The 16,751-nt window shown below is 33.3% G+C and overlaps 1 protein-coding gene across 4 annotated transcripts in view; it reads right to left on the bottom strand.

The window, feature by feature from the left end:
- Window positions 1–246: 246 nt before the first annotated feature.
- NCKAP1 (NCK associated protein 1) overlaps window positions 247–16,751 on the bottom strand; it is a 101,648-nt gene continuing 85,143 nt past the window's right edge. For all 4 annotated transcript variants that reach the window (XM_046018517.1, XM_046018519.1, XM_046018516.1 and 1 more), the window contains 8 exons: window positions 16,647–16,740; window positions 9,483–9,565; window positions 8,788–8,868; window positions 5,156–5,249; window positions 3,296–3,412; window positions 2,598–2,707; window positions 2,134–2,223; window positions 247–1,179 (listed from right to left, as the gene is read on the bottom strand). In XM_046018517.1, coding sequence (XP_045874473.1) covers window positions 1,063–1,179; window positions 2,134–2,223; window positions 2,598–2,707; window positions 3,296–3,412; window positions 5,156–5,249; window positions 8,788–8,868; window positions 9,483–9,565; window positions 16,647–16,740 — 786 coding nt within the window. In that variant the 3' untranslated portion in view covers window positions 247–1,062. The remainder of the gene's footprint in view (window positions 1,180–2,133; window positions 2,224–2,597; window positions 2,708–3,295; window positions 3,413–5,155; window positions 5,250–8,787; window positions 8,869–9,482; window positions 9,566–16,646; window positions 16,741–16,751) is intronic.

The raw sequence follows: 16,751 nt of genomic DNA on the forward strand, positions 1-16,751 counted from the left end.
CTTTTAGTTCTTAATTCTTAAAAAATGTCATGTAATTTTATTTTCCAATTACATTTATTTAAAATTTTTTCCCAGTGGAATGTTTTTCAAAATAATTAATCAAATTTTGTTCCAGCTGACCTAGTATCAAATGCTAAATTTAGACATTCCTAAACTAAAGCTTATTTTAAACTAAATTGAAACTAAAATATTCATATTGAATAAATTTCTGGAGATCCAAAATTAAAGAAATAATTCAAAATGTGATACAGTCTAGTGTTTATTTTATGTTATGGCAGGTACACTTGAATTTCAAAAATTTTAAACATATAAAAAGTGGTTAGGGACTAACATTTGTATCAACAGTTGATAAATGTCTAAGATTGTTTATTATACAGCAGGGTACAATGGTAGTGCTAATGCCAGTAGGGCACCATGGAAGTTAGTCTAAAAATTATCACCAGGCTTTTTACAAGCAACAACATATGCTGCTATTTTAGAATTTCCGGACATAGTCTGCTTCTAATGTTAAGCAGTCCTTTAACATTTTTAATGTTATACAGTGTTACAGTATTTAGTTTGGCAAATGTTTCAAAATAAAGTAGAAATGTATTCATAACATCACAGAAATGCACATCCAGTTTTGTTTTCAATAAGAACCATAGGTACAGATCAGAACTCTTCCCTATATGAAATAATTTACACACAGATGAATGCTATAATATCACTATCTAAAATAATCACTAAATACAATTTTTTTCAGAAATAAACAAGCAAAGTTTTTTTTCATTTTCAAATATCAAAAACATAGAGATAATGTATGTTTTTCAAACAATGATATTCTAAAATTATAGGAATAACTTTAGTGAATTCAGTGAATATGAAACCTAAATCAACCAAGTATACTGTAGTACAACCATATTAAATGAAACAAATGATCAGAAAATACAACCGTATGAAAGAAATTTATAATCCACAAAACTGTTTTTCAGGCCTTAAGGTAAAATAGTTCCACAGTTTACAGGTAAAACCAGAGCAACAAAAAATGCGTGCTTGTCTTCAATAAGTAGATATTTTATGATTTTATGCAGAAGATGTAACACTTTGCTTGTAGACAGCATGGTATGCATTTCTCAGCAAGACATAAGGAAAACAAGATTCCAAAAGATCCATTGTCAGGAATGGGGATTCCTGCACAATCTGAAAAGTAGCAAAAATGCATCACAGAATTGAAATTATTTGTAATGGGAACATTTACTCACAGCCACTAAATCATAATTTCTATACTGTTCTTACTAGAAATAGTTAGAAAATTATCTTCTTTTTACTTTAAAACATGAAATATAAATGTGCCAGTATTTTGCTATCAAAATCTTTAAAATCACCACTTTTCAATTAAGTCTACTAATCACAAGAATAGATTGAGCACTTTCATTTGCCCTCAACTATATTCTAGACATATAAAAGAATATAAACATATTTAAAATATGGTCCATAGCATTAAGTTTAACTGGGTTCCAAGATTAAGCCAAAAAGCCAAATCAAACATAAGACCAACTGTAATTAAGTGGAAAGCTAGAGGAGTTCAAAAGGGATGAAGATTAATGTGAGCCACAGTAATCAGGAAAGTCTATCTGGAAAAAGATTTTAGCTATGGGGTATGCCAAATCATAGGATAGATACAGATCTCTGCAGGAAAAGGAAATTACTCTAAGTGAGGGAAGAGCCACAGTGTAGAAGCAAGCATAGCTGGTTCAGATAGTGAAGAGAAAGAGCTGGCCAGGCTCAGAGAAACACAGCAAATTGTATTAGATGGGTGGAAGAGAGTCAAAATGTAGAAAATTCAGAAAAACTAGAAGAGTTGAAAATGACACACTAGGAAAATATAAGGCCTTAACTGATTCCCAGGTGGTTAAAAAACTATTTATAAAAGAATATCCAATAGGTAAAACTTATCTTTTATTCTGTTGTTTCCTGGTATGATTACCATATGGTAAAATACAAGTAATGTTAGTCTTTCAAGTGATATTTAGAAAGTGTGTTGCTTGAGTGGACTGAACAGAAGGTACTTCAGCTCATATTGTTATTTAAACACTACATGCCAAGAAGACTATCAAGAATGTTCTTGTTAATAAAAAATAAAATGAGACTTACCATATCTAGCAGTAAATAAACAGATTCTCTATTTCTCGTTGTTGTTTTATCTGTCTCCTGGCCAATCTTCAGTAGACTGGAAGATGCAAGCTTAAAAGTATATAAACATTTTAAGAAAGATTTAATGAAATGTTCGTAAGTTACTTATTTTCACTAATGCTTCAACCTAAAATAATACATTTCAGTCATTCAGTGTCTATATATAAGATAAGGGGCAAAATTCAAGGTAGTCCAAAGATCAGCTTAGAAAAAAAAAGTCATAGTACAGAGATTTAGAAATGAGAGATTTCTAAGGGAAAAAAATGCTAACCAGCTCCTTGATTTTAATGACTGCCTTCTTCACCTGGTCCTACTTACAGAGGAAAAAAAAAAACAAAAAAACAATTTATTCTGTTATATCTGATAGTTATCATTTTAATTTTTCTTATAAAACATCACAAGTTCTGCTATTTGACTATACCTACCGCCAGAAATTCTTTAAGACGGTCTTCAATGCTTCCCTTGTGAATTGTAAACAAAGCTGCAGCGATCTGGTTGATGGCCTTGGCCAAACAATGTATGTTGTTGCAGTGCCCTGAGAAAGTGCAAATAGGCTTTGTAGTTTTTCTGTATGACCCCAAAATTTCAAAGCATACATAAACAGCAAGTCTTTAATCACGTCACAATCTACATAAATAGTGCCATTATTAAGAATTGGTAGATTACCTGCCTTGCTCTCCTTTCATTTTTATGAGGATTAGTACTTTTAAAAATACTATAGCAAAAAAGCAATGAATGATGTTTGTATTAAACAGGCAAATTTTCAAAAAATCCCAAGAGAAATCATATATCAATTTTATATTGTCTCTGAAACTAAAAAAGATGTTCTTAGCTGCTTTACATTTTGTCATTCAATCCTTAAAATAATCTTAAGAGTTGGATACTCCTTCATTATCCCCTGCCACACACACTCGGGCACCCAAAAGCTCACACATACACGTTTCATTTATCAGGAAACTGGGGCTTTTAAAAAAGAAAAGTCAATTATTCAAGGTTATAAAGCTAGTAAATGGCAAGTAAGTTAATCTACATTCTATTATAAATGAACATTAATTACTTGAAGAGTATCTATTATATCAAAACTCTTGACTTTTTCATTACCAAAGCAATTTTAAACGATTACCTTCTATAGCAGGGCTATATTGAGACATCACGTTACTAGCCAATGTTGGCAAAGAAACTGCCACAAAGACCATAAGGAGGCAGGCAATTTTATATTCTTCTTCCGGACTTATGTTTTCTAAGGGAGAAAATTAAAAATAAAACCAAGGTATTTCTTCAAGATTAGTTAAGAGCTATCAATCTCAACCAGAAAATGCAAATTTCAATTTTTATACTGAGCTTCTACAGAACTAATCACGACTTTGTTTTAAGTGATACAAAAGTAAAATACATTATTATTGGCTATTATCGACTACCCAAACATATTTCAAGGACCTCTAAAAAAAAAACTGAGGCAAAATAAAATTTTTAATTTTAAGATTATAGGGCAAAAAATATGATTAGGATAAGTGGAATCCTAAAATTTCCTAACTGAAAACTGATGATAAATTATTATTTTATAAGAATATTCTGTGTACAATTTAGAAAATTATCACATGTTACTCTATGAAATCATCAAAAAAGCATTATTTTTTTTCTAAAACATATAAATTTACTATTAGTATTTGAAAGATACAAATGTGGAAAGTGGATTAGATTTCCAACCTATTTTAGAAGACAGAAGGAACTAATGATAAAAATAACTAGCACTGCTATAAGTCTTTTAAGATATAATCTTTCTAAAATATTTATTATAACGTGTATTAAAATTGTAGGGTTACCTAGGCAGTTGAGTTTGGGATCTGGGAAATTCCAGTTATTCTATTATTCACCTACCATATACATGTAAGAACTTGAATAAGAGCCAGAACATGTTTTAAAAATTTGGCTATGAAAAATATAGTTGTAGCCAAATGAGTAATAGTGGCAATTACCGATGTGACTATAATTAACATACTGCATGAATGATGAAACAAAAAGGAATGTTAAATAAAAAAAGAACTAATGAACCCAGACAAACATGCTAGATACAAGGGGATAGGAATGGTTATTTTAGTATCAGAAACAGACAAAATGTTATTTACTTTGTAGACAAATCTAGAAATATCTAGAACATTCCGGGTACTACATTTCAAAGAGCTAGTTTTTAAATCTTTTAAATGTTTAACACAACACAATGATGCACTGATTCATGGTAAACAACTCTAGTCCAGTGAAAATAAGACACTCTTTCCTAGATACCAATTATGCTACCTACTGGACCATCTCCATCAGTATACAAATTCTGTGACTCTGTCACCTGAAAAAAACCCTTTTCTTGATTTTATTCCTTCCTCTAGCTACTGTCATTTCATTTCTTTGTTCCCTTTTACAATAAAACTCTTCGACAGAGTTGTTTTATACTTATTATTTCCCATTCCTTTTCTCCTATTTTCTCTTAAGCCCTCTCTATTCAGCATTTTGCTCCAAAAATTCCACTGCCGCTCTTCTTAACAACATTACCCATTAGTTCTACATAGCTGATCATTCCCTCTCCACTTTGCTGGAAGTGCTTCTTTTCTAGTTTTCCTTCTCTTTCATCCATCCTTCTTTCTCAGTTTCTTTTTTAGTAGTTCCTCCTCTTTTCCCTGAGTTCTTAAATTTGAAAGTGTCCTAAGGATCAGACCCTGATCCTCCTTCTTTTGCATCTATGTTAACTAACCTTGGAAATTCCATCTAGTCTTATGGTTTAAATACTGTCTGTATGATGACTACACTATAACATAAGCTCCAGATGATAGGGATTTTTGTCTTTTCTGCATTGCTATATTCCAACTACCCACCCCAACCCCCCAAAAATTTGACATTAAGCAGGCATTTAAATAAATAAGTACCACACCTATATCTGTGTTGCCCTGGTAATTTTAACTAAGACTAATACATATTTACTAATGCATTTTACCTGATTTTTGTGAAGAAAGAGCTACCACCAAGGCAGGATCAATCTCACAAGGTAATCCAGCAGCTGATGATAACTCATACACATTCATTGCAACCTGACAGAATATTTAAGAATTACAGAGTAAGAAATATTTTAGCAAATTTCTAAGAAATCTCACTTTAGTAAGAAAAGACATTTTAAATTACAATCTACCTATGAGAACACTAGAGTATTTCAAACTTGGCTGAAACAGGAACTACAGCACAACTAACCTACAATGAAAAACTGAGTTATTACTTTATGATGTGCTGCTTATTAGAACTTCCCATTGTTAGGCCAAAGAAAATTTGTATACTCTCTGTGGCAAATGCCAATAAAATCATATTAACATTACTTTTCTTAGAAGCATAGATGTAAAAATATCAAGCCAAAAGAGACAAATAAAGGAACAAAGTGAATCAAAATTGTTCAACTTATATTTATATTCATACTTTTAATGAAAAATTGTGGTGGTTCAATGACTCATCATATCATAGCTATAAATATGGTAAATTAATCTCTTCATAACAGATTTTTTTTTAAAGCAAGCTCTAATGCCCAACATGGACCCTGAACTCCTAATCCAGAGATCAAGAATCACATGCCCTATTGACCGAGCCATCCAAGGGCCCCATAATAGATTTTTAAGGAGTATAAATTTAAAGCCTGATAAAGAAATTTCTAATGACTAAAATAATTCTTTTTGGTATCCTATATCGATTTCAAGTATTTATGGTATTCTGACTATTCAATACCTCAGTTAAAAACCAATTACATAGTTGGTTACCTTTGCTATTGCTACCAAAAAAACCTCAGTATAAAATGTGAAGTAAAACTGTGTATCTTAAAATAAATGGAAATTGCCATGGATTAAGTTTTAGAAAAACATTTTGTGGGGGAGGCGCCTGGGTGGCTTGGTTGGTTAATTGCCCAACTCTTGATTTTGCTCAGGTCGTGATCTCAGCATTGTGAGATCAAACCCCCAGTCAGCAGCAAGTCGGCTTGAGATTCTCTCCCTTTACCTTTGCCCCCTCCCTGCTCATTCACGTACTCTCTCAAATAAATCAATCTTTAAAAAAAAAAAAGAACTTTTTTTGTGTGTGATCCATTACTCACTCCCACCCCATAAATTAACTCAAAATGGATCATAAACCTAAACACAGAAGCTAAAATTATAAAATTCTTAGAAGAAAATGTAGGTATAAATCTTTATGACTTGGGTAAGGCAATGATTTCTTAGGGCACCAAAGGAAGCCAACCAAAGAAAAAACAGACAAACTGGACTTCATCAAAACTAAAAATTTTTTGTGCCACAGAGGACATTATTACAAAATGAAAAAAAAAAAAAAAAAAACCCACAGAATGAGGTTTGCAAATTATGAATATGTTAATGGACTTGTATCCAGAATATATAATGAACTCTTACAACTCAGAATTTAAAAGGCAAACAATCCAAATGAGCAAAGGATATGAAGAGATATTTTTCCAAAGAAGATACACAAATAGTCAATAAGCACATGAAAAGGTATTCAACATTCATCATTTTAGGAAAATCTTTAACAAAATAATAAGATACCATCTCACACATACTAGCATGGCTATAATTAAGAAGACAACAACAAATATTGACAGGATATCAAGAAACTTGACTACACTTAGATCCACTGAACTATATACTTTAAATGAGTAAATTTTAAGATAACTGAATTATATCTCAATAAAGCTATTAAAATATATATATATTTGGAGAACTGGTGGTTGCCAGAGGGAAGAGGGACTGGGCAAATAGATGAAGTGAAGTAAGAGGTAAAAACTTTCACATGTAAAATGAATCACATGAATGAAAAGTACAGCATAGAGAATACAGTAAACAACGTTTTGGGGAGTAAGTCACTGTATGTAGTGCAGCGTTGTAATAACTTTATATGGTGACAAATGGTAGCTACACTATCATGGTGAGCATTTCATAATGTTTATAAATGCTGAATCACTATGTTGTACACCTGAAACTAGTATAATATTGTATAACAACTACACTTCAGTTAAAAATATATGAGTTTTAAAAAAATATTGAGTGTTGTTGAAAGTTTGCTAAAGAGGTGCCTGGGTGGCTCAGTGGGTCCTGGGATCGAGCCCCATATTGGGCTCTCTGCTCAGCGGTAAGCCTACTCCCCCCACCCCGCCTGCCTGCCTCTCTGCCTACTTGTGATCTCTGTCTTTTAAATAAATAAATAAAATCTTTAAAAAAAAAAAAAAAAGAAAGAAAGAAGGAAAGTTTGCTAAAAACTAAACATAATTACGTCGGGTGCTGAGAGAACTGGATGGTTGCTCAGAATACTCTCATAATCCATACACCATTGTATTTTCAAGGAATGATTCATCTTTACTGTTTTCTTAACTTTTTTCTACAGTTTTTCCATTTAAACAAGTTTGCACTAATCACACATGCTTTGCAAACATAAAACCATAGGACAGTCATTAATCTCAAATGTTTACACTATGTAAAGCACTGTAGGAGACAAAAAAATTAAAACAAGGTCTTCAAAATGTTTATATTCTAGTAAAAATTTAAGAGAAAAAGCACAATTATAATACGAAGCAGAAAATATTTAACTCCGTAATGGATAAACAAAAAGTTTTCTGATAATAATAAGAAAAAAGAAATCCTTTACGGCCTGGGGATCAAGGAATGTTTCTCAGAATACAGCAATTGACTCAGACCTTAAAAGATAAGCAGGATTTCAAAAGGCAAAAATTAGAAAAGGGCAGGATTTTCAGGTAGAATAAATTGGAGGATGAAACAAACAGATGTGAGAATGCACACAGGAAGAACTAGTTACCTCATGGGATACATATGATGAGAAAGATAGAGTAAGAAAGGTAAGAGCATGGGAGAGGGATGGAACAAGCCATGGAAAATAAGCTTCAGAAAGTGAATAGGATCAATCTGAGAAAAAACTTAAGTGTCATACAAAAGAGTTTAGACATAACTTTTTTCAGACAGTGCATTTTAAAAAATGTGAAACAGAAAATAAAATCTTTCAAGACACATGAAAGCTTGGGAAACATACATATAAGGTCACTTACTGGATGTGTAACCACTGGTTAATTGTTGCTGGGGTTAGAAAAGTGAGTTGGATTTCACGATCAAAATATTTTCAAAACAAAAACTGTAAACTCACATATGGCTACTAATATTCTTTAATTCCTAAAAACAGGGTATTAAAATTTTTTTAAATTATACCCTATAACTGACATCCTTTTACAAGACTTTTAACATTAATTTTTAAAAATTGATTAAATTTTACTAAAACAACTCTTAGTTCACTGGTTTGTCTAATTCTGCTTATATATGAACAGCTATCAGCATAAGAAAAGATCAATACCAACCCATTTTACATTGCTATAGGTGATCAAGGAAGATGAACTTTCAAAATGCCTATGTAGCATTTTGGTGCTGAGCTCTCAAAGATGCATTTGCAAAGATAAGCAAAATAACTGATCACTCTAAAATATAAACTTCACAGTAGTTTTGAGTTTATTAAATTTTACTTCATATGTAGCTCAAATATTTCATTTCAGAAAGTGTAAAATCCAAATAGAAGTTTTATTACCTTCATATCAGTTTCCCTTGGAATATGATCCTTGAAATCTTCAATTGAACTTACAAGAAAAGGAATGTGGTAAGATAAGACCTAGGCAGGGTAACAAATAAAAATGCATTGTTATTTTTAAATGATGAACCCCAGGGGCACCTGGGTGTCTCAGTTGGTTAAGCAGCTGCCTTTGGCTGGGCTCATGATCCCAGGGTCCTGGGGTCGAGCCCCGCAGCAGGCTCCCTGCTCGGCGGAAAGCCTGTTCCTCCCTCTCCTTCTGCCTGCTGCTCTGCCTACCTGTGCAAGCTCTCTCTCTCTCTCTCAAATAAATAAATCTTTTAAAAAAGGTGAACCCTAAATTTAATTATAACCATTCAATTACTTCTAGTTTTCACAATCATTATTTTACCTTTTCTATTTTCACATGATTTTCGAAAGTACTAAGAATAGTACTTAGAATGCCAAACTGAATATAGCTGAAATGGAAAACACTTCAATGAAGAGTAAAGTTGAAAAAGTAGTACAATATCCAGGCAAACTAAATCCCCACTCCAATTTCAATGCCAGAATAAAAAATAAGTTTAAATAACTCTTATTTCTATATATCTGATATTATATAACTATGAAAACTGGAATTTTAAGTAATTTTTAATTTCTGGGAAATTAAAAGGGATTATTTAACTATAGGATATGTACTTAAAATGGTTTCTTACATCTCTAAGTGCTTCTTGTGCCAATGATCGGAAGGATAAAATTACACCAATTATTGTCATCCTCTTCAAGACACTGTCAACAGCTAAATTGGAAGAGAAGAGAAGAGTATGAATTCAATTCTTCCTTAACACTGAAGAAAATTCCTAGTCATAAAATTCCCATGATAAAAGATATGACAGCAAGTTGATTACAACAAATAATTAAAGAGGGAAAAGTACTGAATGATATTAAAGTAAGGAAATTACAGTTTACTTCATACGGAGCACATACTATTCTTTAAAATGGTTTAGATGGTACACCAGAATCTTGAAATAATCACTTAAGTAGCCACCTGTATAATCCTCTCAGAAATGGCAGAAGTAGGAGGAAGGAGAGAGAGACTAAGGGAGAAAGAGGAGTTGTCAGAATGAACAGGAGTTAAGTCCTCAAATGGTCCCAGAACTTGGAGATGCTAAACTCTTAAACTGTTGCGGTCTGGAGAGTCAAGAAACAAAAAAATGGCTATTGAGATCACACGCAGTTTGGGCAAGACCAGGTTGCTGAAGACTATAAATGATTTAATCATTCACATTCTGGTTAAAAAGCATTATTCTGAAAATTATTATGATATATTCAATATTAAAACTTAGTTAACAAAATCAAGGGAAATTAGAATTGGGAGGATCAATACCTTCATATTTTAAAAAAACCAACACTTACTGAATTACTCCCAATATACAAGGCATAGTACTGTATAAAAACAGAATAATAAACTAGACCATAACTACCAGTCTAAATGAACTGTCAAGAAAACTAAGAAAATACAACCCTATTTATATGAGACAAAAAGATACACAACTGACCCATGAACCAACACAGGTTTGAAGTGTGCAGGTCCACTTACACATGGATTTTACTTTGGTAAATACAGTAAATATATTTTCTCTTCCTTATAATTTTTGTAGTAATATTTTTCCCTTGCTTACTTTGCTCTAAGAATATAGTATATAATACATATAACATACAAAATATGTTAACTGTTTTATCAGCAAGGCTTCCAGTAAACAGTAGGCTATTACCAGTTGAGTTTTGGGGGAGTCAAAAATTACATGCAGATTTTAGATAGCACAGGGAATCAGCACCCCTAAACCCCACGTATTTCAAGAGTCAACAGTATATACATACATATGTTTGCATATATATAACAAATCTCTAGAAAGATGTATAGATAACCAATAACCATAGTTACCTTTAAGGAGCAGGAATGGAGAGAATGTTTGGACTTTCTACCTCCTGTGTGGTTTGCTTAAACCCTGACCATACTATCTTTTATTAAAACACACCAACAGCCATAATATACACCAAAATGTGATGAGACTTAAAACAGTAGTGTTAACAAAATGAGGTAAGTCACAAATATGTTATACCTCCCACATGACCAGGAACCAGTCGAATCAACCAATTTTTTAATCTTTCTCTAGTACTTAGTAGAGTGCCGGAGACCCAGAAGACTAGACGTTCAATGAAATGGTTATTCAAGAAATGAGACTATGTTACCATCCAGAAAAGGAGAGAAGAAAGAAGGATGAAAGGAACTATTTCTCTGGGGAAATGTTATCGAAGTTGGTCATAAAGGAGAAGACAAAAGCATTCCAGGCCAGGGAACAAAACAAAAGGCAATCTAGAAAAAGGAATGCAGAAAATAAGGTGAATAATCAGAAAATAAGTAGTGTGGCATAATCATATATTTTCCAAGGGATGATACTGAGAATTCAATCAAATAATTTTGCCAGAATTATATCCTACAACCTTCTCTTGAATATATATAACAATAATGACACATTAAAAGTTCTGAGAAACTTTACTGTAAGAACTGTTGTTTAACTTATCATTAATGGATTATTTGCCATACCTTTTTAAGCACTGGCACCTCCTCTAATTCCCCAAAATTTCCATTAACATCTTGCTATGTTCTGAACATTTATGTCCCTACAAAATTCATGTATTAAAAACTGAAGCCCCCAAAGCTGATGGTATTAGGAGGTGGGGCCTTTGAAAGGTGCTCAAGCCATGAAGGTGAAGTCTCATGAACTTGATTACTGCCTTATAGAGGCTTCAGAGAGAACCCTATCCCCTTTTAGTCATGTGAAAATACAGTGACAAAAATACAGCGACAAGTCAGCGACCCTGAGGAGGTCCCTCACCCAACCATGCCAGCACCATGATCTTGAACTTCCAGCCTCTAGAACGATGAGAAATAAATTTCTGTTGTTTATGTACTACCCAATCTGTGATATTTTGTTGTAGTAGCCCAGACTAAAGCATATCCCAAGGAACTACCATTTGAGTGGAGACTATGTGGATCTCAGGCCAGGCAAGCAAAAAATTGTAGAGGGGGAGAGAGGAAACAATGGCTGGATATGAGGTTATCCAAATAATGGCTTTTGAATGCCATTTTGATAGAGTTTTGACTATCCTCTAAGCAAGGAGGGGGTAGTTCAGGGTTTTTTAAATATAAAGAGTGATATGAAAAGAAATCTTTGGAAGTATAACTGAGTGTGGGAGAGGGTTAGACTGAACACATTAGGAAGCCAAGATTGTAGTTCATGAAATGACAAAGCCTTAAATAAGAACCATGGGAATAAAAGGAACAGATTCAGGCATCACCTTTAAGAGATGGAATCTGCAGTACGAGTTACAAGTTTAGTATCTGTATCAGGTAACATAAAATAGTGAAGTAGTCGAAGTGAAAGACAGAATAGTGAGGGGGAAAAGCTGGAGAAAAACATTTCTGAAGGAGGCAACTGCTACTTAGCTCCAGTCAATCACTGCAATGTGGCAAAATACTGTCCAGGATTTGGGGGGAGGTGGAACCCAAAAGTTTGGATATTTATGCAAAATCATCCATTTTAAAAATAATAATCAAAAAAATGTTTGTTTTGGGGGCGCCTGGGTGGCTCAGTGGTTAAAGCCTCTGCCTTCAGCTCAGGTCATGATCTCAGGGTCCTGAGATCGAGCCCCGCATCGGGCTCTCTGCTTGGCAGGGAGCCTGCTTCCCCCCTCTCTCTCTGCCAACTTCTCTGCCTACTTGTGATCTTTGTCTGTCAAATAAATAAATAAAATCTTTAAAAAAAAAATGTGTTTTTTTTTTTTAACTTAATGGAGCACAGAGCCAAAAAAATTAAACATCTTTGGGCCAAACATGACCTGCCAACTTGCAAACTCTGATCTGGAAGACATAGCTACTAGATATGGAATATGACAGGAAAAAAGTCAGATAGCATACCAAGTTTCCCTTTGAGAATCACTGGGTGAATGGCATGGGAGGTAATATAATGGTAAATAACAGAATAATATCAGGCTTTCTCACCCCACCCATTTGTATCTCCCATCAGAATATCATTCCTATTCCAGAGATGCTGCAAGGTATCTGTGCGTCAAACATCTAACAATATTTCTCAAACTTCAGTGCAAATCAGAATCACCTGCTGGGCCCCAACAAACTGATTTAGTAAGTCTGGAGTGGAACCCTAATAATTTACATTCTTAACAAACTCCTATGTGGTGCTTTTGATTGTTGCTTCTGGTCCGTAGACCACACTCTGATCAAATTAGCATTTGGTATTAAATGCCTGGAGCACCATAAGGAGAGTCAGGCTGGGGATGCATACTTTAAAGACACACTGATAAATAAAACTGGATACATTTTCCCAAAAGCATTATTTAAAAAAAAGTCTTAAAAATGGTAAAAGTATTGACAAATAAAGAGAATGAAATTTCAATAAAAAGGAGAATAAAAGAGAGAAACACTATAGAGAAATCAAGTAGAATAAGAGCAAAGAGGACCACATTTTGAAAATTGGTAGTCACTAATGATCCCTTCCAGAAAGGTTTCAGGCAAATAGCCACATTATAATGTACTGAGAGTAGAGAACTGGGAAGACAAACAGTGAATACAAGCTAGTCAAAAATTTAGCAATATGAAGAATAGCAGAGTGAATAAGAGGAAGGCTTAACAACAGACTTTAACAAGTGTTACTTTATAAGCAGAATCTGGCCTCCAGGGAGCAGGAGATTTTTCTGGGATCAGGGAAATTGCTTAGAATGATGAATGTAGCAAAAAGTCAAAGAAGGGGCAAGCTGGGCGGTTCAGATGGTTAAGCGTCTGCCTTCGGCTCAGGTCATGATCTCCAGGTCCTAAGATAGAGCCCCATGTCTGGCTCCCAGCTCAGAGGGGAGTCTGCTTCTCCCTCTCCCTCTGCCTCTCCCCTGCTTATGCTCTATCTCCATCTCTGTCTCTGTATCTCTCTCAAATGAATAAATAAGATCTTAAAAAAAAAAAAAAAAAGTTAAAGGTATGATAGCACAGAGGAGAATGCAATTAAAATCACTAAGTTTTAAAGTCCAGAATGGATAAGGAAGTAAAGCCAGGAAGAGGCTGATTAGAAAACTAGAGAAACATCAATGTTTCAATGAGCTAAAACAAAAAATTTAATAGGAGTGAAGGAGTGGGAAAGCTTGAAGACATGACTGAACTGAGAGTCAAGTTTCAAATTCAGGATCTTATCAGTGCAACAATTAAGGTGATAATAATAATAAGGTGATAATTAAGGTGATAATTCAAAGTATTGCTAAAGTAAAGGTCTTTGGAGGCAACTTACAGATTTGTAGATGGTGGCAAGGTCAGGGCAAAAGTGAATGGAATGAAAGGAAGAATTTTTAAAGGAAAACTAGAAAAATTAAGGTCTATACTAAGGGAGTCAATAAAGTGATGAACCTAGACCCAAGAGACACACTGTCAGAAAACAGGAAGCTGTATACAGTATTAAATTTGCTCAAATAGCTTAAAAGTCTTAAAACTGAAAATAAATTACAGATTACCTCCCAATTCAGAGCAATTTTTTTTTAAAGATTAATTTATTTATTTGAGAGAGAGCAAGCATGAATGGGAGGGACAGAGGGAGAGAAAAATCTCAAACAGACTTTGTGCTGAGCATGGAGCCTGATGCAGAGCAGGCTCCCAGGACTCTGGGATCATGACCTGAGCCGAAATCAAGAGTCAGAGGCTTAACTGATTGTACCATCTAGGTGCCCCAATTAGGGCTACTTTTAACAAATTACATGGCTTTTTAAGGGCATTAAAAAGAATATAGTTGTTGAATATGAAAATCAGATTGCTATAAAATATTATCAACCTCTGGATATGGGATGAAAGAGGCACAAAGATGGGGATCTGAGAAAAAAGTGTTTTGAAAAATATTTCAACTGAAAGAATAGCTTTCTCTACTCCCCTACATGAGCCATTCTCAAACAGAACTTTTGTTTCCAAATCACAAAAAAAGAATAAATAAATTCTATTGAAGGCAAATTTGATATAGATAGGCCATTAAGGGTTATAGATTTTATTCTGAAATTGTACAAACTTTGGAATTTTAACAAATTCCATTTTGTTTCAATTACACAAATAGGAGAGTTAAAGTAACAGTAAGCAGGCACTGAACAATGCAGTGGATTAAATGCCTTTAACCAGATGATACAGTCAAAATATTATTTACTAGTAAGAAGTTAAGTAGTTCGGCTGGTTGGGTGGTCAACTGAGTATTAAAAAACAGGAGAAACAGGAAAAAATAATTAAGAATAAAGAAAACAAGACTGGTAAATATAAGTATACAGTAAAACAATGAACAAAAGAGATCAGGTAGAAATTTTAAAAAATGATTCCCTTCTAAGTATTTATTCATACTCTACTTCCCTAGAATACTACCAAATCAGTATTTTAATTTTTTTAATTTTAATTTCATTTTTTAAAGTACCATACAGTAAACAGGATGCTCTTTCCTCCTTTTGGTACAGCTCTAGGAAAAAATTTTAATATGTGTAGACTTGTGTTACCACCATTGCCATTGTGGTCAACAAGTTTCATCACTCCCTTGCTGCTTTCCCAGTTCTGGCAACAACTGATCTCTTCTACAAGGCAACCTATCATGTAGTTTAATTGTATACTAATTTTTATAAGTTTATATTTTTGAAGCTGGATAAGATAGCCTAATAAAGTGATTCTCTAAATCATTTTATACTTTTAAAATTTGATATAGCTGCGTAACATTTAAAAGAAAATTATCAAGGGGGAAAGGAAGTATTAGGTAAAATATACACATGGCTTTTAATTTTTTTCAGGATTATTTTTTATTTGGGAGAATAAACTGCGGTTTTCTCAAATACAAAGACTTTTTTTTGGTATTTCATTAATTTTTTAATGCTGGAAAAGCTTTTAAATGAATCAATAAGAAGTATGACTTCAGAATAATTTTTAATTATACAAGTTCAAGTACAAAAGCAAATGAAAATAAAATTAATTCAAGTGCACCTAAAATAGTTACCTAACTATTATGTTTTCATAAATTTTTACGACTCACTGCTATTGCACAATATACCTTCCACAAAGAATCAATGTCAAGAAGACATTAAAAACAAATTTTTTTTAGTTGTAGGGCTCAGGTTTTCATGCAATGAGTACTCGATCGCAATAAAGAGGAACAGATTACTGATTCACATAACATAGCTGGGTGAATCTCAAAAACATACTAAGCGAAAAAAGACAGGCACAAAATATATACTGTGTGATTCCATTTATGTAGAGTTCTATAACAGGCAAATTTAATCTACAGTGACAGAAATCAGATCAGTTTTTATCTGTGTTTGGGGGATATCAAGAAACTGACTACAAAGGGACGTGAGGGAACTTCCTGAGGTGATGGAAGTGCTCTATGTCTTGACTGTGGTTAACGGTTACATGGATATATGCATTTGACAAAAATCCATCAAACTGTTCACTTACATGTATAGATTTCATTGTATGCAAACTATACCACAATTAAGTTGATTTTTAGAAAGTTATAGACTCAAAAGTTAATTCTCCTTTAGTCTAAATTAACAGACTTACTTGTATTAAATGAGTTTATGAACTAATTGATAATACTCATTAAATATTTGATACATGGTATTAAAACTATGGTAAAAAAATGTGAAATAGATAAGCCATATACTCAAAATATCCTTTGACTGCAACTATTTTCTGCTCTTTTCATAAGCTAAGGAGTAGTTATATTTATGTTTAAGCAAAGGCTAAATACTGAGTGGCAAGGTCTTCTTAATGCTTATAGAAAGTTTCATGAGTTACCCACATGATAATCTTTTAAAGAGTGCGGCCATCTGGTCTGGTTTGTCAAAGCTGGTCCTCATTTGTGTTAGCACATCAACATTCTCCACCACAAGTTTCTAAAAAAAAA

Source organism: Meles meles, chromosome 9 (genome assembly GCF_922984935.1).
Source record: "Meles meles chromosome 9, mMelMel3.1 paternal haplotype, whole genome shotgun sequence".
NCBI classification, from domain to species: domain Eukaryota; kingdom Metazoa; phylum Chordata; class Mammalia; order Carnivora; family Mustelidae; genus Meles; species Meles meles.